Source organism: Anguilla anguilla, chromosome 9 (assembly GCF_013347855.1).
Source record: "Anguilla anguilla isolate fAngAng1 chromosome 9, fAngAng1.pri, whole genome shotgun sequence".
Classification (NCBI taxonomy): Eukaryota; Metazoa; Chordata; class Actinopteri; order Anguilliformes; family Anguillidae; genus Anguilla; species Anguilla anguilla.
In genome coordinates this window covers 14578112-14597980 of record NC_049209.1, presented here as the reverse complement: position 1 = coordinate 14597980, position 19869 = coordinate 14578112, and the positions used below count along the sequence as shown (strand labels likewise).

The window sequence follows — 19869 nt, the reverse complement described above, 5'->3', positions numbered from 1 at the left end:
GAATATTGACTGGGGGCAAACGCATGTAGAGATCGGCCTTTGATCGAGCAGGGAAATGGAGTCTCGCGGCCAGTTGTGCTCTGAGAAGTCTTGCTGCACGCCCCAGCCCCTACACACTATGGTAATGAAGCCTTTTCTCTCTAAACTAAGTACAGCTGGATTCAGAGTGGAATTCAGGGCGCATTTGTTCCCTGTCTCTTTAATCAAGTTTTTCCCTCCTGTTCCCTCGCTATGCCCATTCATTAAGCTCTTTCTGGCCGCCAGTGTGTAGCAAAGGAAGCGCCATAATGAGTCCTCATAGGGACCAAATTGAGGCGCAGGTGTCATGTTCAATGAAAAAAGGAGATATATATTTCTATTTATATATCCTGTAGGAGTGCAGAAATAATTGCCAACACCAGTTACTTTTGATATTTACGGAGTCAGGTCGGTGGAGAACAAAGGAATGGGCTGCTACATCGAGAGGCACGGGCAGAAGAAGCATTGCCATGGAAAGGGTGCTACGTGTTAATTAGAAGTGATTTCCTTGAGCTTTCTACCTTCACAACAAGTGAGTTACGGCTTAATTAGTGCGGGGTGAAACCTTTGGCATTAACCTGCAGCATGCTCGGACTGCACCATTGCACTGGAAAAGGGTGGCCCTCCCTGCTTTCACACTTAATGAACGGAAATAGCAAGTAATTTTGACATGATGATAATTAATGAATGGTTTAGGGTAAATGCTAAAAGTTGCCTTCTAAGCGTAATAGAAAAATTGTTTTTTTTGTCCATGTACCGAACAGGATATTTTGACAAGAGTATGTCAGATATGCCTTATTTCCTTTGTATTAACAGGCCAGACCCTGGGACATGAAACAACTGTTGTCTGAAAAAAAGGGGGTGGGGGAACATTGTGTAATACTGTGGAATTATCTTCTAAGAGGCCTAAAACAAATTGCAGAGTGGGAAACGGAACGCTGGTGTTCATTTTCAAAGCATTAGCTACATTTTTTTTCCCACAGTGGGTTGTTGGTAATAATTTTCAAGTGATAAAGATCAATCCACCACTGTCACATAAATGGTAAATGCACTTATTGCCCTGGCTTTAAGGGAGATGAGAGTACACAGGAAGTCATATCCCAGAGCACTTAAACGACCACAGGTTTTCCTGCCAGTGTAGAGGTTGTTGTTACATTCAAGGTCATGTGGACAGGTTGTCCGTTGGTGGAATACAGAGTGATCTCACTTGAAGTTAAATGAAGGAACATATGAAATATATTTAGTGAGCTCCATTATATTATATATTTGGCTCTGCTCTCCACAAGATTTGTAATCAAACTATTCACATGCGATTAAAGTGCAGATTCTCAGCTTGTATTCCTACACATTTTGGTATGAAAATCGTCGTACATCACTAGTCGTCTATCTGAACGACTGTCACTAGCGCAAACATAATGACATCAAACGGGGTTAGATGAAACAGAATAGGTGACCTGGGGATGTTCTAATCACTACACGTCAAAATTTGATCGGCTGATGCATTTTCACTCGTTTTTTTAAATCCAGTATGAAATTGAGTGTAGCAGGCAAATCGTTGCTAGCCCTCAAGGGGCTGGAACAGCAAGAATCATTCAGGAAATTCCTTGCCAGGCATCTTTGGAAATCGCACAGTTATGAAATATGCTCCAATAACATGATAAGGAATCAATTCAAAATTTCCTAATAAACTGGCTATTTATGAACTCCAAGGTAGATAATTATTTCATTTATAAACACAGATTTAATCCTAGAAATTATATTTCTGCAATTTTTGTTGGGTTAGCACAGCCCTGACGATCTGCCAGTGCGTATACTGTATATGTGTGTATAAACCTATATACACACTCTGTACTCCAGCACATTATATTTGAAATTAAACAATGGCTAGGAGGTTAAAACGCTGTGACTGTCAGCTTAGATTTGGGCATTTACATCCATACCGGGTGATCAGTGTAGGAATTGCAGGCTTTTTATACATAGTTCCTCCCATTGTTAGTTTGCATACCTGAAGCCACAGTCATATCACTCGGCAGAATAGCTGGTTATATATGTGAAGTTGAAGTTGTAGCATTTTCTAGACTTTTTGGATCAAAAAAAAAAAAAAAAAAGATGGCCTATGGGAGAAATGAATGGCATTTTCCTAATTCCTTCAAAACTATGTATAACATTTGGATGTTTGTATGTTAAAAAGGAATGCTTTTCACCAGTTTTTACTATATAAAACTTTATGGCCGATACAATAATTGCAATAATTTCTGCAAATCACCTAACTTCTGTGTGAAATGGTAGAGCTAAAACAGGTGTATCATGACTTTGAACTAACTTACATTTCTGCAGTAGGCTTTGGTAGTATATGCATACCTATATGGTATGTGTACTTGATAAAGTGGGGCATAAACATCACTAATTAAATATGCCTTGAAGTGCGTGCTTGATGCTAGTCAGTTATCGGTGTGTTTAATAGCACGATTAATAGAACACAACCATGCTCTCATCCTGTCTGGACTTTCCTTCTCAGACGGGATTCTCCTGTTAATGCATCCGAGAGCACAACAACAGTCTGGCATTTTGTAAGAAGATATGGTGTGATAACGATACGGTACGTTGTCATTAGCCAGCGATAGTAATAAGCTTTGTTTTGCCTGCCAGGTGGGCGTTCCCATGACTGAGTGATGTCGTGTGGAGACTATGAATAGGAAGACAGAGCTCTTTTTGGCTGGCAGCTGATTGGACAACCCTTATGTATAACATTAGCTTTAAAGTATTTCTCCAGCAATGAGAATCCACATCAGTCCGCATTCATTTTAAATTACTTTTTATATGAACTCTGGCTAATAGGGATGCCTTCTGTGCAATACTCTGACAATTCATTTTGATGCATTTATACTTGATCAAACTTATTGGTGGTTTTGTCGTTTGCGTTTTTGATCATTGCAAGTGTCCCTTCAGTAATGTGTGCAGTAAGTCCCTGCAGCAAGTGTCTCTACATTGTTTATTGCCTCTACAGCAATGGAGAAAGAGAAGTTGTTTGGAATAAAATTATTTTCTTTCTTTTCCTGGCCTTCCTGGCCAGCAGTATGGCAGAAGAGAATCAGACAGTTGCATGGGACAATAGGCAGGGGTTTCCCTGACCACATATTACCTTTCTTATCATTTGTAGAACTCTTTTGTCAATGATAGGATGATGTAAACCCCACATCGGCCAATTTACTCCGTTTCGGAAAAGACAAATATGCAGTGAGCAAAAAGGGGTCATCTAAGTTTTCACTTATGAATCTGACAAGGTACTGCCGCCTACTTTCTCCCCTGTTTAATTTCGTTCTATACTTTTCTTTCCACTCCCACATCCTTTATCAGTGTTGTAAAAGAGACAGTTTAAAAGTTGACTGCGGTATGCCTTTGAACAGATCAGACGGATCTGTGGTATGCAGATCGCTTTTTTATCTGGAATTGTGAAGTTAAAAATTCCCTGCCGTGTCAGCCCTTTTTGGCTCACCATCGTTCAGTTTCTCTTTACTTATGCATATTAAAACATCCTGAAAAATTAATAAATCGGTATATTTTTACACAATTTCAACCTTACACTGTGTATGATTTACTGACCTCCCTGATTTTGAAGGCTTAGGTCTGACGGCGTTGTTTATTTCTGGGTGGTGGTGGGGTGGGGGGGTTGAATTGAAGGTTAAAATCAGTGCTGTGCATGTGCTTTAATGCAAATTCTTCTTTTGTGCCTTTTGTGTAGAATGATATTTCCATTGCAAAAGCAACATGATTTTCCTTTCCGCCTAATTAAATGCCACTCTCTCTCTCTTTCTCTCCCACTCAGACGGAAAATTATTCCATTGACTCCAGCTACATGAACAGTAGAGCACACCTCATTAAAAGGTATGTCTTGATTAGAAAATCTGAATTGTTCATTTGTTGCAGCACAAAAATCTCCTCTATGCCGGCAGGCAGGTGAACCCACGCATTATGTAAAATAACTGCTTGGGACGTATTTGTCATACAATATGTGCACGACTAATCAGTTCTTTTTTGCACAACATAAACATTTTATTATATATCAAATACAATCAATTACGTTTAGTTTTTTACGACATCCTATTAAAAGATCAATCGGGACGGAATGAACATTTCAATACCAGTATGCCAGAGTGCACCTGGAGCCTTTGCAAGGACAAACGCATTAATGTCAGCCTTCATCGGTGCAGATATGGTATCTGGGCTGTGTTTGCAAAGCTGGAGGACTAGTCCAGATTCCTCTGTTTGAGCTGGAGATGGGGAGCGGTGGAGGAGCCGGCCTGAACGTGCTCGCCGGGCCACCCGCAGTTTTCCGCTGCTGATGAGACCTGCTGGAGGGCTGTAATTTGTGGCACAGCTGCAGCGAAACGTGCCGGCCTTCCTTTGCGCCAGGCAGACGTGTGCTTTTTAAAAGCCCGTTCCTGCAATTTTCCTTCCGAAAAAAAACAAGATTGCCCGTGTTTATGTAAACAGCCCTGAGCCGCCTCTGAAAACAGCTTCCCCCCGCCGAGGCCCGGGCCCGGGCCCGTGTTTTGGGACAGGTGCAATTTTATTGATAACATCAGAAAGCTGGCATTGCCTCTGCCTCGGTCCTAGCCATCGTATGGCCAAATAAAGGCAAGGCAGTGAAATCTGTTCTTGTTCGGCATGTGGTCTGCAAAGCAACATGCTCGTGCTCACATTTATATTGTATTGTATTTCTCCACTCCTTTGAGAAAGAGGTTGTATTTGGGTAGGCGGCGGTGGTGGCAGGGGTTTGGGTTGAGGGAGTTGCATTCAAATTAAAGGAACGGCTTTTTTATTGCCTGTTGGTGCTGAGCAAGACATTAGTGCAGTCCAACGCTTTGCTCCCCAGATTTACTTCTGTAGCTGTCAGCACATGCAGAGCATTACACTGGAATGGCGACTGTGGCCGTCCCTGTACAGAATGCACCCAATCGCAAGCTGTCCTTCTTACACGGTTAACATGTTCCTCCTCCAATCACAGATGGTGGCATTTTGGTCCAGACTGTAAAACGAGCTACATAGCTGAATCTCCAAGTCAGGAGTCGCTCACGTTCCCCGGGTTTGATCAAGGGGTGGTGGAGAGCATGCAGTCAGTCAGGGCGTTGCTTTAGCTGCATTACTCCAACCTGTAATCAATCAGACGGCCGTGGCAACCCTGGCTGGGCAGGGGAGGAGTTAAAGTAAAGGGTCCAGGGATGGGAGGGAAAAGGACAGGGAAAGACAGAAGCAGCGGACATTATCTGATAGAACCTGATGTGACAGTAAATCAGCGTTTCTCCCCTTCCTTCCCCTCTCCCGAACGCTCCAGCACGTCGACGTTCAAGGACTTGGAGGGGAACAGCCTCAAGGACAGCGGCCACGAGGAGAGCGACCAGACCGACAGCGAGCACGACGTCCAGCGAGCCCTGTACGCTGACACCGCTGTCAACGACGTGCTGAATATGAGCGTGCAGCCCAACGCCAGCCAGGTGCCAGATCAAGGTAAGATGACCTTTCCTGTTCACGCACACAATAAGAAAATCGCAGCTGCCTGTTCAGCCATCTTACGCCACCCTCCGATTCTGCATCTGCGCCCTGTGAGATATTAAGCATAACAGGGCCAACAGTCTGTCCAAATAACTTCCAAATATGATTGGACAACTTCAGGAAGGAAAAAAAAATGACAATGTATAATCATTATCTGTGATTTCCAAATATGGTACTCGCGTTTGGATACAGCCCTTCTTTATGCTGTTTCAGCTAAACAGAGATTGCTGTATGCTTGTTTGTGTCAGCAAACACAAACAATATGGAATTTTTTTGGCATTTTGCAAATGCTTTTATCCAGAGCAACTTAGACTGTTTTACATTATATCCATTTATACAGTTGGATATGTGCTGAAGCAATTCAGGTTAAGTACCTTGCTCAAGGGAACAATGGCACTGCCTGAGGATCAAACCTTTATTTTCCAGTTTAGTTGGTACCAAACTGCTGCCATAATAGCAAGTATTTTAAGTAGATGCAGTAGGACACGGCTTTATTCAGTTAAAGAAGCACATTATGGGTCCAAACACTGACTTCTAGTTTCAGCTCATTTTATTGGGATTCTGCTTACACAAGCTTTTGAATTCTATGGGAAATCTATATTCCATACTGCTTCCCCTTACCTTTTTTTTTCACTGTCTACATTTTAATCCTGCGGCTCCTAAGACAGAGAAGCTTAATGAGCGCAGGTAAAGAAGAAAATTAATTTTCACTTTTTTCCCTTCTAACTCTGCCCCCCGGCTAAGAAATACTTTATCAAATTCATTTCTAAAATAATTTATGAAAACAAATGCCACACTCTTGAAAGTGTGTATTGGCTTGAAAACCAATTAGGCACTTGGATCATGTGCCCCTGTGGCAAATCTAGCTGTCTAATTACCTGGTCATTTTTTTTCTCCAAGACATATCACTACAAAGTGGGAAAAAGTTTCTAAAAGAGCATTTGGCTCCCTTCTCACAGCTACTGTTCAAAACTTCAAGCACATGAATTACCATGCATTGCTGAAGAGCGATACAATCTTTATTTGAACTACTGTTTTGAAGTTATGTTTAATGCGTAAACCTGCAAGGCTCAGGCAAGGAGGTTTTCTGTGAGATACAAGCATGATTTCATACTGGGGTTTCCCAAATGTTGAATTTCAGAATCTGTCATTTGCTGCATGCAGAAATTATTTAAACAGCTGCATTTTTAAAAATCTGACAATGAGACCCAGGGAAATATACACAACACAAGAAACAAAATTCTATCAAAGTAAAATACAGTAAATAAAAAAAAATACATTTAAAAATTTCATATCAAAGACTTTGGGTCTGGTAGGTTTATGCAATGTCTGTGGACAGCCCCACTCCCATTCCAGCCTCTACTTTTTACCTACTGCTGTATCAAAGGGAGGAGCAATTTATTTTCAAAGGGAGGAGCAATTTTATTTTTGAATGGAAGAGATTGGCTTTTGGCCATAGCTGTAGTGAGAGTTGTTTGTATATATGAAACTAATTTGTAAAAGACAAATTAGTTTCATAGCCATTACAGAGTGACCAGACTGATTATGCGTGAGAAGTGCAAGATGAAACGATCAGAGTTGGATGGAAATGACCTCCCGCCCTGGGCTCAGTGATTGCTTTAGTCTTTAGAAGTAACACACTAATAAAACACTTGCAATGCCTTTAACTCCAATGCATCCATCCATCCATCATTTTTCTAAACCACTCGTTGCTGGTCAGGGTCATGGGGGCGTGCTAGAGTCTATCCCAGCATGCAGTGGGCGAGAGGCAGGAATACACCCTGGAGAGGTTGCATATCCATAGCAGTGCCCACACACCATTCACTCTCACATTCATTACTACCAAGAATTTTTCGAGTCTCCAGTTAGCCCACTGCATGTCTTTGGACTGTGGGAGGAAGCCAGAATAGCCGATGGAAACCCACACAGACACAGGGAGAACATGCATACTCTATACAAACTCCTATTCCCTGCACCACCGTGCTGGCCCCTTCAACTCAATTTGAAAATACGTTTCAGGCAGCAGATGTTGAATACTAACAATGAAAAAAATGGTGCGTGATGTGAATTACTGTGTGTGTGTGTGTGTGTGTGTGTGTGTATTTTCAGAGATGTGCGCATCTGATACATCGGGGCATATGATATGGCATATGATGATTGTAGGGTCTGCTGTCAGAATTACTGTCCATTCAAAAACGGAAAATGAGACAATGCAGCTGATGTGCATTAATTATTATAAATCAGCAGGCATTCATCATTAGCATCATTCGCTGTCTGCTGGGGATACTTCAGAACCGAGGTTTGCTTCTCTGGAAACAGCAGCAGATTTTTAAACGGAGCAGTTGCCAAAGGACATGAAAACAAGCTGCTGTTATAAGGTCTTCCTTCTGCTGCTATTTGCAGTTTTTGTGCGTGTAAGGAAACAAACAATCAGGAGAAGCAGGTAATACCCCCTCTCATCCATGCCCCAGGGCCTCTTTACAATGTAAATGTTGTTCTGACAGAGTCATGCAGAAGTGCTGTGTGCACAGAGGACATTTTGTTGCCTCTACTCATAGAAGCCTCCTCCCATCATTAAACCCATCATTAAACATTCAGAGCAGTTCACATCTCGGAAGCCCTCTCATGTTTTGTTCCTTCGTAAGAAGCAGACATGTTTGCTTGCTATTTTCTCCATGCTTCCCTTTTTATTTTGACCATGTCCTCTACATTTTTTTTCCCCACTCTGTCTTCAATATCACAAATCTAGCTCTGCAGCATAGCGTGAGTCATACCACCTGCCCATTAGATATGTCAAATCACAGTCCTTGTGGATGATTGTCGAGAAGCCTGTGACTTTCTGGCCTTGGAGTGCTTTGCTGTGAAGATGTGACACTAATGCAAGGGGTGGGAGAGGCTGACAGAATGAATCACATATCCATTGTATGTTAGTGCCCTGACAGATTTTTGACGGTGGACTGTAGAAAGGGGTACCAATAGCATTTCTCATTTCCACTGATTGCCCCACATCCTCCCATGTCCAGAAGATTAGTTGTGCTCATAGCCTCTTCGGAAATGGGAAGAAAAAAGTTATTGAGGATGAGTTGAATTACATAAGATAGATATATAAGACATAATGTTTCAACAGCAGTGAAGTGATTCATAAAATTAAGTAAAGCTTTTTTCTTCTTCTTCTTTTGTAGTGAAGTGATATTCCATTTGTGAGAATGTGAAATCAGATTAATTTCACAAAAGCCGAATGGATAAGTTACTCACTGTATCTCATCTTCCTGTTATGGGATTCATGCCAATAAAAGCTTGTTAGCTAAATCCTTGAGATAATGGTTAGAATGTTCAACACACTAGCTTAAGCACTGTGAAAGCCCATTACTGCTGTTGGAGACCATGGTGTCAGGAGCCATGGGGTGTTTTAACAAATGGGCTCCCATCTGTTGAGCAGCGTAGCTAGCTCAGGGTCGGGTTCTAGTACAGTATGTGCGGTTTGCCAAATCTCAAGTCTCAAGACGCATGTGCTCGGATGTCTCTCCTATGCCTTATTTGCATTTGATTTGCTGTACTTTTTTTGGGTTCAGCTTCGGGGGGCCCATTCTAAGTGGTGATTTTTTTTTGGAGATGGGTCGTCAGTAGAGCACAAGAGTCGAAAGCCATCGTAGAGGACACAGAGAAGCTCGATTAACATCAGCTGGGTAGGAGCTTTGCTAGACCCTCCCCAACCACCATCCCCCCCCCCCCTCCACCCCCACCGTTCCCTCGCTGCCTCTTTAATCAGCGGCCCCAGTCCTTCCCTTATTCCCTGCGCATATCGGGCTGCGTCTCCCGCGCTTCTGCCGCCCCGCGCACCGCGCCCCATTACAGCTCATAATCGCTGGGGCCTCGCTGCCCTTAATTGATTCCGAGTGCCTTCCATTTCCTCTCCCATGGCTGAATATCTAATCCATAAATACACACTTCTGAACGCCGCGCGATTCGCGCCGCCACTTCTCATCTGGAATTAGGGAGCCGATAAGGCGGCTTGGCGCGTCGGCGCCACAAACGCGCCCCAGATTCCACGTGGCGGCGTCTTCGGTCTGAAGCCCTTGTGATCTGCTAATGAAAATGCTGACAGGTGTCAACAGCAGGAGAGCGAGAGGAAGGAGGCTGCAATGACAGTCCTTCAGACAGCGCGGTTGAAGTCTCATAAACAAATCGAAAGGTCAAAAAGAAAAAAAAAGTACAGGAAATGAAATGATCGTCTTTCTGACAGATGTCTTGTTTATATACTTATTTATTTTTTTATGCTCTCTCCAGCTTTTAAAGGTGTCCCTGGCAGCTCTTGGTGCTCATGCTTGGCTGCGGTCGAGGCTGAAATAAATGTGAAAATGTTAATCACTGAACTTGGTCACAGCATTGCCGCATAAATAAACCTCTCTCCGGACCATCTGATCTGCTAGAAATAACACTTTCCCCAGTATCATTTTTGTGTATTGATTTGCTGTGTCTGATCTGATACCTGATCTAAAAGTGGAACATAATATGCATCCTGCATTTAAGTTATAGATTAAAATTAATATGCTTATTCCCTGATAATGAAGTGAAGGCAACTTACTATATCCTTGCGAATGCAATAATGCCATCACTCACTTATTAAAGAGGTCAATAGGAGACCTCTGTTGGTGCACTTCTTGATTAAATCTAATTCTTGTCTGAGGATATTTTTCCAGGCTCACGGCTCTGTAAAAATGCTGATATACGGTATTTGATTGGCACTCTTTGAGATGGGGTCAGCATGAAAATGACGTGTGCAGTAGGGAATTTCATTAAAAATGATTTATTTAACTCAGACATTTTCCCACGTCTGCACAAGTGTCGTCAGCTTGATAGTTTATCTTCAGTTTATGCGTGGCTATTTATCCATTATTAGAAGTGTTTGATTTAGGGTGGGTGTATGGTTCTGTCGTCAAAATCCACACACTTAAAATCTGCCTTTCCGTTTTTGTTGAAAAACTCAGGGTTATCAATCTTTTATTACCTTTCACTTTATTTCTCATGGCTCATGCCTATATATTGTTTCATTTTCCAACCCTTCTAATTCATAATGCTTTAGTATCAGATAAAATTACTTTAGATATTTAGTGGTACTGATGGAAGGAATATAGGGACCCTCCTTTCTTTTATTTTTTTAGATAGATACTCTGCCCCCTTTATATATTTTCCCTGTTGTATTCAGACAGGGAAAGCAGAGAGGGTTACTGACAGGGATGGAATCACTCTCACAGTACATAACTTTCCATGGCCGGGATTCGAACCCCCAGCCAAACAGGAGGATTTGTATATCGGCTGTGAGTCCAAAACCCTACGGGCTGCCCACACTTCTACCTTGACCCACACATTCTACGCAAACAGGAAGTGCAGCCAGTGCCCACGTGTTTGACTGAGATGGTAATGCACAGTTATGCAGCATTGCCATTTCACTTCACCAAAAGGGCATCAGCCCTCCTACATCCACTTGAAGGGCCAACTGCAAATAACCATTTAGAAGGGATTTAAACCTCTAGAGCTTGAGACCACTGAACTCTATTAGTACTGTAATAGCAGCCTTTCCAGTTCTACCATAGTTCATTGCATTTACTGTGTATGATGTCTGAAATATATCAGAGGGGAAGTACAGAGAAACAGGTTATTGGGCTGGCAATGGGTCCTCCATTTTGGCTCTCTCCTGATAAATATATTTTGAAGAAGTCAAAATCTCGTTGGTCCAAATCAGCAGGTACAAGTAGTTCATTTATGAACACGACAAATTGTTAGATTTGTAGATTATTTTTTGCTTCATGTTCAGCAGGAATGCTGCAAGGTCAAGCCCCTCCAAACACCATGCAAGATAGAAGAGAGATGGGTGGAACTAAGGCTTAAATGAAGGAATAAAGAAGTCCCCTTGACTTCTTGTCTGGGGAAAAAAAAATGGATTAATGCTTTAACCCTCCTGTTGTTTTTGGATCAATATGACCTGAAAGTGAAAAAAGGCAGAACTCAAAGGTTTACCACTTTGATCTTCAATGACTTTTCCAAAAATCTATCAATGATCTTCTGATTTGCCTGCACAAAAAATGTTACACATAGGTGCTTTGGGTCAGTATGGCCCATGTAAGACTTTGAAGGAAGTGTTTGGGTCAGTGCACTCACATTACATTTTTTCTCAATGCTACACACACACACACATATATATAATGGACAAGACCCTTTGTGCCTGCAGAGGATGCTATGTTAGGGCAAGTATCTGAGATATCATGTGTTACTCACAAACAGTTTTTGGCTTGTGAGTGGCACTATTTTGAACCAATCAGTGTTATTTTGTAACTGTCTGAGCAACCTTCTGAGCAAAGTGTCAAGTATGTGAAAATAGGCCAAAGAGCTGATGTTCGGACCTCTACCCCACAGAATATCGTCTACTTTACATTTTACTACACATGTGACTGAACCTAAAGCCTGTTGGTGGCTCTAGAAGCACCAATAATGTGTTTGCATAGTTGCAAAATTTTGTTTGGCATATCAAAAATGTCATTTGATATCTTTTGATAAAAAGTGCCAGACTTGTTTTAAATTTACTTGTGAATTTACTGACTGTTCACAGCACACTTTGGTTGTAGATGGCCCTATACATCAAAATAATGTCTGTCTTTTGGAATTGAGTATTTGGCTATATACATTACAGGTGGATGAACAAGTATGTTATTTTTTTAGGCTCTACACCCAATAGCCTGCCTCCTGTGGCAGAATAAACAAAGACAAAATAGGCCCGATGAGATTCTAGGTTTAATTTTTTAGTCAAAGCCAGAAGTTGGGCACAACTGACTTATCGTAATGAGCTACGATAAATCAGCAATACTAATGTAATGATCAAAATAATTGTATGATTGTCAGGTGAATGTCATAAGCTACTGTACATTAGATTGGGGTGATGTTTGCTTGATAGCAAGCCACATTTTCAAGCCACCTGCGTATTTGCGTGTGTATAATATGAGCAACAACAAAAAAAAAACATCTATCAAAACGGTTGCGTAAACATTTGAACTATAATTATTTTGGAATGTTCAGCCATATTGTTGATTGAGTGTACATCAGTCAGAGACAGTAAATGATTCTGTGACCAAATAACATTGAATCCCATTGCTTCTAGTCTGTAGATTTCACATGAATGCAGTTGATTTTCTTGTAAAATGATGTGGTTGGTCCCTGGTGGCACCAGGCTGTTCTGGCCCTGATCAACTGTGCAGACTGCTTAGGGTCAAAAGGGCACCCTGAACCACATGCATTCAGCTCTCAAACATGGGCAGACTCCATCATGGAGAAGCCTTGACTGCAGTCTGGCATATTCAGCAATGTGACAATTATGTGTGAATTTAAATTTAATTCAATATTACTCCATATTAAAAGTTATAGTTTGGCACAGAAAAATGGCATTGTTTAGTAAGTGCTGTTTTGCAGTTTATTAATCCCCAAATGGAAATAATTTTATTTTCATCAGCAACTAACAACACATGAAAAAACACTGAAATGAGCCAAAACAAACAAACAAAAAAAGTAGTCTGTACAGATATGCCAGATGATGCTATGTAATCATTTAATCCATACCCTGCATGTTCTGGCTGCCTACGGTCTTGAAAACGACAAAAGACATGAATATGATGCTGACTTAGAATCATTAAAAATCCTTATTGCCACAAATCCCTTAGAGGGGAAAGAAATGACTCCCTAAAGTGTTAATTTGCTCTGCTGCGACAGAGTACCGAATGGATGTCATTTTACTGTGGCTGACTGTGGAAAAGACTGAATTGCCTGTTAGAAGGTTGTGATGGAATATTGTGTCCATTGGCTGAGCGACCATGGCTGACATTGCCTTGCGTGTGCCTTCTCCCGAGACTGTCCTATCATGGGGATGCAGGACAGTGTTTGTAATTTGCCAGAATTCTCCGCTGAACTAATTTGCTCAAAATACTCGAATGCAGGTCAGTGTAATAGTATGGAGGTTTCCTCACACTGACATGCCGACTCTCTGGACGGCCAGTGTCAGGGTCCCAAGCCCCTGCCTGTCTGCAAGCAACCCTGTTCACCATACTCCCATTCCCCAGGTAACTGACATGACAGCAGTTCTCTACCCCCTCCCATTCCCTCCCCCCACCCCACCCCCTAGACTTCAGAGTCTGGCAGCTTTCCGACAGCGAGCAACAGCAAAACACCTTTCGCTTCAGCTCTCTCTGAGGATATTTACTCTCTTAAGCTTGTACTTGTATTTACTCTCTTAAGCTTGGAAAGCACTTTGAGCTGCATTTTAATGTATGAAAGGTATTATATAAATAAAGCTATTATTATTATTATTATTATTATTATTATTACTACTACTACTACATAGCATTTATTAAACAATGACACATCCTTGGCCAAGCTGTTATTTTTAATAGTCGTCATATATGCATGTAATTTTACTTCACTGGAAATGCAATAGATGCGTTACACGCATCATACAAACGTTCAGGCTCACGCACTGGAGTCACGGAGAGCTTTCCTGAATGTGGCGTTTCATGGCAATATTCAATTGCTCTTCCTTTGAAGGGGAAGATTAAGCCCGCACGCCGCGCTGTTTAAGGAAAATCAGCCGCCTTCTGACAAGTACATTGTAGTCTGCAGTTTTCTGCCCAGAATACAAACAGGCATTTGTCACTGCAGCTGGGGAGGGAGCGAGGCTCCCTCACTGCGGCAAAGTGCGCGCGTTTCTTTTCCCGAACCCTACCCACGGACCGTACGCAGGGTGTGAACCGAGACACAGACTGAGACGAGCTTGTGTACCTCATGATCGAATCCCGCGAGTAACAACATCTTTTTTGCATTTTTATTTATTTATTTTTTGCTGCATTTAGTTTTTTTTTTTTTTGTTCTGTCACCTCTGCCCTGGGGCTTCATGCCTTATTTGTTACGAATTGCAGCGCTACCAATTAAAATTTGCTACATTAAATTCAACTCAAACTTTAATGTCCTGTCTCTGAGCTGTAATTACAGCGGCAACAAAAGGTTACCACCCTGGGTAGCTGGCATTTTCATATCCAGCTTCACTCATGTATATTCATACGGAATTATTTCTTTAAAGCCAATTTATTCGAAGTAGGGGACTTTTATTTGCATGGAAAGTGTTCCGTGACCTGCAGAAGATGGCAGACATTTTCTCTGCGGGATGAGCTGAGAGGTGGTGACGGAACTATGTACGGAGCCCTCTAGGAGCACGGCACCTGCCTTATCAGTGCCCCCTATGCCTCCAGTCTCTGCTGTATTCAGACATGCTCTCCATTTTGAATGTGGAAGCAGATTTCTTTGTCCGCTCACCACATATTATATGGTTGCGCTTGCGCTGAAATAAAGGTACAGTGGTACTTTTTTGTTCTTCACAGAACAAAATCTACCTTGAAAGTGCAGTAATGTTCTACTTGGGTACAAACAAAAAAAGGTACAAATTAATTATGCATTTCTGGCTAGGGGGATAATTTTATGTACCGTAGGGTACCACCCCAGTCACAAGCGTTTGCTCCTTTATAGGCACTCTTTCATACATTTTTTTCTGAGTGAAAGGAATGGATGTAGGCAGATCATTAAACGTTGATGAAAGATTCAAATCAAAAATGAGGGCTATCATGAAATTCCTTCGGACCGCTGAGACTTAGGAGGCTCCCTGGGTCGTTAATGGTAGATCAGGCTCCAACTCCCCCAACTCCGCGCCGCACCTCCCTCTTTTTACCTCTCCTAGGCAGAAAGGAACATTTTGTCCCGGTTTTATGCAAGCACGAAGAAAGCATAAGGCGTTCTCTGCATTGTGCTTGGCAATGCCCCCCTCCCTCCCTTCTCTCTTTCCTTTAGTTTCCTATTCGCTCCCTATGACTTCCTGCTTGTTGCAGACAACAGAAACTCATCTGCTTCACCCAGGGCAGCCAATTAACCTTTATGTTTTCGACCCGTCCCCCAACCCCCATGAAAAAAAAAGATTTTTAAAAATAACAGAAGACTGGGGCTGTAAAGTTTAATGGTGGACAGGAAAGCTTCAGCAGGAAAGCATTAATGATAGTGGTTGTCTCATGCATTACTCTTTAAGCCAAAGACAAGACTACAAAACATGGAAGGGAGCAAACCAATTGTCCCAAAAACACAAGACCCTGCCTTCTGCAGTAGACGGCAGCCATACTGCTGTTAATCATTAATGATAAAAATCTGTTGTCTTGTTTGTGCACATCCACTGCTATTGTTTAACACCAACCAAAGTACCAAAGTAAATTAACTTCATAAATAGCCTGAAATAAGCCCTGTTCGATCCGGACCTTAAATGTCCCGTAGCACCAGGATATTTTTATACTAAATACGATTTTCCTTTGGGTGGTTTCCATCCAAATCCCCCTCAGTATGAACCCTGCTGCTAACAAACCATTCAGCAGCATCTAATTGACACAAACCCCCAGAGCCTGCAGTGGCCCCTGCCTGACCTGCAGAGGGGGGTCTTTCCTGGCTTGCGCAGAGTGTTGATGGGTGCCGGGAAAAGAGCACCACCCCCACCTCCGATCCTAGTTCCACCTCCTGCTTCCACAGCTGATCTGCAAGCGGGGGGTGGCGCTAAGCTTCGGCTGGCTTCTGTCACTTTCTCTCCAGTCTGCCACGCTCCAAGGTTGGCCAGTTAAGGGCAATTAATGTCACACGTCCCTGGCTAGGAGATCCAGTCGCAAAGGGCACACGCCGGGGGATGCGATCCTGGGTCAGAACATTTTACAATGATTAGTGTTAAAACTCCAGGCTGGGTGAGATGATCTGATCTTAGGTCTGTTCCAGAGGGCAGAAAGCACCTGTGGGAGTGCTCAGGGCTCGGCATGTCCATCTCAATAGCACAAGGTCAGCGTCCCCTGAGAGTTTGATCCCTTCGGGGTAGCGTGTTCCCAGTCAGGTGTGATGCCAGGCCTTATGCGAGACAGCAAAAAAAAAAAAAAAAAAAAAGAAAGTCCGGGTGCCACAGTTACATCCCCACTGCTGTGAGGGATTCTACATGCATGGATGACTGCCTGCATTTCAACAGCCTTCATTGTCCTATTTCCACAGATAGATTGTCGAAGGCATAAGAAATGAAATAGAGAAGGAAACGAGTGAAATGAGGAAAAGGGAATGTGTCTACCTTAGCATCATGATAAAACAGAATATGGAGCACTGGAGCCAAGGCTGACACAGAATGTACTGTACATGTCTGAATGACAAGGCACAGTACATTAATTATGTAGTGGTTCTGTATGAGCTGTCAGGAGCATTTCAGAGGGTGATGTGGTCTATTCGGTGCTGCACTTGTACTTCTCTTCACCCAAAGTAGTCATCTGTAAAGATTTTAAACTACGCATTTAAATATTTTATGCTCATGCAGGACAGCGACCCATGTGAATCGTAAAATTTTAAATAGTGTGTAATTTTATAGATTTTGTTGTGAACAAATGTATTCTATTATTATTATTGAAAAGTCATATACATATATATATATACATATATATATATATATATATTAGGTATCTAAGCCATGTTATAGATAACTTGCTGTTGTCTTTGTCACTTTGTCACAGTGCTCTGTGATGAAACATATGCATATAATACTGTTTTAAACATTCAAGTTTCACTGTAATGGAAAATGGTCTCTTGAAGGCTAATCACAAACTACCTATACCTTATGTGATGTTTGTTTGCATTTTAAGGACTAACAAATATCATAGTACAGTTTAATAGTACAAACCCATCCATCCTTACTGCTGAACAGTGTCACAGAGGGGCTAGAGCCTATCCCAGCATACATTTGGTGAAAGGCAAGGAAATAGTCTGGACATGGGGAGAACATGAAAAAGGTCCTCGGCCAGGATTTGAACTTGGTACTTTTTGCTGTGAGGTTATGGCACAACTCACTGCACCACCGTGCTGCCAAAGTCCAGACCACACATAACATTATTTGACAAGCTTTCTTGCTTATAGGTTGCTATATTGCTATATTGCAAATAAGTTGTGGGACCAAAGTTCCAGGATTGGTTCCTCTTCGGCTGAACAAAATTACGCTGGGGTTTACAATGATACATTGGTGAAACAAGCCTCGCTACAGTATTGCAGTTTAAATTGGATTATTTTTCCCTTTTTTTGGTAGGCTGTAAAGCACTTTGTTTTTGTTTGGTGCCCAGCTGCTGGAACAAGAGGCATTGATTCGTTGAGCTCAGGTTACAATACATCCGGAAGGTTCCTATCAGACTAGCAGATGTATTGAAATTATTTATTAAAGATAAAACACAGGATACATTCAACATTAAAAACAAAACAAAGAAAACATAATAGTAGAATAATAGCAGTATAATGAGAAACTAAAATGAGTTTCAGTCCAGGGCATATTGTAGTATATCTCTTGGCTCATTTATGTAGCATATAGTGTACATGCATTGATACATTGATACAGTATATACACATGCACACACATCAGACAAGGATGTATATGTAGCTGTGCCTCCTTCATAATTCTCTCGTGGTTTAATATGAGTGTGTGTCAGGTGAAATTTGCTAAGAATTCTGGAAAAAAAGAGTCTCTCACTTTTTTAAAGACCTCAGTAAAGCTTCACTCCCACTTTGCACTTTTATCGTTCTGAGATTGCTTCATCAGCACATTGCTTCATCAGCACAAATTCAAAAATATTTAGTATAAAAGTATTAATCTGGCTAAATACAAATGGTTGCTGACATTAGTGAATATCTTTCCTACAATAATGGGTTTTATAGCCAGGAAGACTGGTCTTGGGGTTTCACATGTGGGAGTTTCTTATTGCTTGTTGTCAGTGAAAGATAACTAATAACTACACATTAGAGTGTCATATTGGTCAACCTGAAGTAAAACTGCTGGCCAGGAGATTAGAGAGAGTATATGTATGTGTACACCAATGTCCCAAACACAACTATTTTCTTCCCTGAAACTATTTAAGGTCTGTTTTGTCCCCCTACTTCTCATAGATTCTGGGGATTAGCTGTGAATTAGGTAGATTGCTCAGTCAAGCTTAAATACAGATTGTTTTTGTTAGAGCATACTGAGATTTCCTCAACAATGAAAGGCTTCGATGAAGCACATCACCTTCAAAGCATGCAGATGACATCCACTGATTGTGTGTGTGTGTGTGTGTGAGAGAGAGAGAGAGAGAGAGAGAGAGAGAATTAGTAGCCTTGCAAGGACTTATACAGTTAGCTCGAAACATTTTGGGACAAAGACATATTTTTTCTTGATTGTACTCCACAATTTTGTCAAACTATTCATGTGTGATTATACTACATTGTCAGTTTTAATTCAATTCAATGGCATTTTCATACATTGTGGTTTCACCATATAGAAATTACAGCAATTGTATACATAGCCCCCCATTCCAGGGCACCATAATATTTGGGACAAATTGCTTCACAGGTCTTTCTGGTTAGTCAGGTGTGTTCAATTGCTTCCTTTATGCAGGCATAAGAGAGCTTTCAGTATCTAGTCTTCATTAAAGGATTTTGATTGCCTTTGGGGTCTGTTGCTGGCTTTTATCAACATGAGGGTCAGAGTCGTGCCAATGAAAGTCGAGGAAGCCATTATGTGGTTGAGAAAAAAACAGTCAGAGACATATGCCAAACCATTGGCTTTCTAAAACCAACTGTTTGGAACATCATTAAGTAGAGAGCACTGGTGAGCTCAGTAATTGCATATGACCTAGTGGACCAAGGAAGGTCTCTTCAGTTGATGACTGAAGAATTCTCACCATAATGAAGAAATACTCTCAAACACCTGTCCAAAAGATTAGAAACTCTCTTCAGGTAGCAGGCGTGAATGTGTCACTGACTACTGTCCACAGAAGACTTCACAAGCAGTACTACAGAGGCTACACTGCAAGATACAAACCACTAGGTAACCACAAAAACAGGATGGACAGGTTTCTGCTTGATAAAAAGTATGTACCTTAAAGAGCCTGTGGAGTTCTGGAAAAAGGACTTGTGGACCGATAAGACCAAGAGTGATGGCAAGAGCAAAGTGTGGAGGCCAAAAGAAACTGCCTAAGATCCAAAGCACCCCACGGCTGCCACAAGTACTGGCTCACTTGTCTTCATTGATGATGTAACTGCTGATAGCAGCAGCAGAATAAATTCATCCAAAGTCTTGAGCGGCACTTCATCCTACAGCAAAACAATGATTCTGAGCATACTGCTAAAGCAACAAAGGAGTGTTTAAAAGCCAAAAACTGGAAAATTCTTGACTAGCTAGGTCAT

General features: G+C 41.7%; 1 protein-coding gene across 4 annotated transcripts in view; it reads left to right on the top strand.

The window, feature by feature from the left end:
• LOC118236549 (protocadherin-19-like) overlaps positions 1–19869 on the top strand; it is a 63676-nt gene that overhangs the window by 31652 nt on the left and 12155 nt on the right. For all 4 annotated transcript variants that reach the window (XM_035435030.1, XM_035435029.1, XM_035435028.1 and 1 more), the window contains exons 3-4: positions 3845–3903; positions 5354–5526. In XM_035435030.1, coding sequence (XP_035290921.1) covers positions 3845–3903; positions 5354–5526 — 232 coding nt within the window. The remainder of the gene's footprint in view (positions 1–3844; positions 3904–5353; positions 5527–19869) is intronic.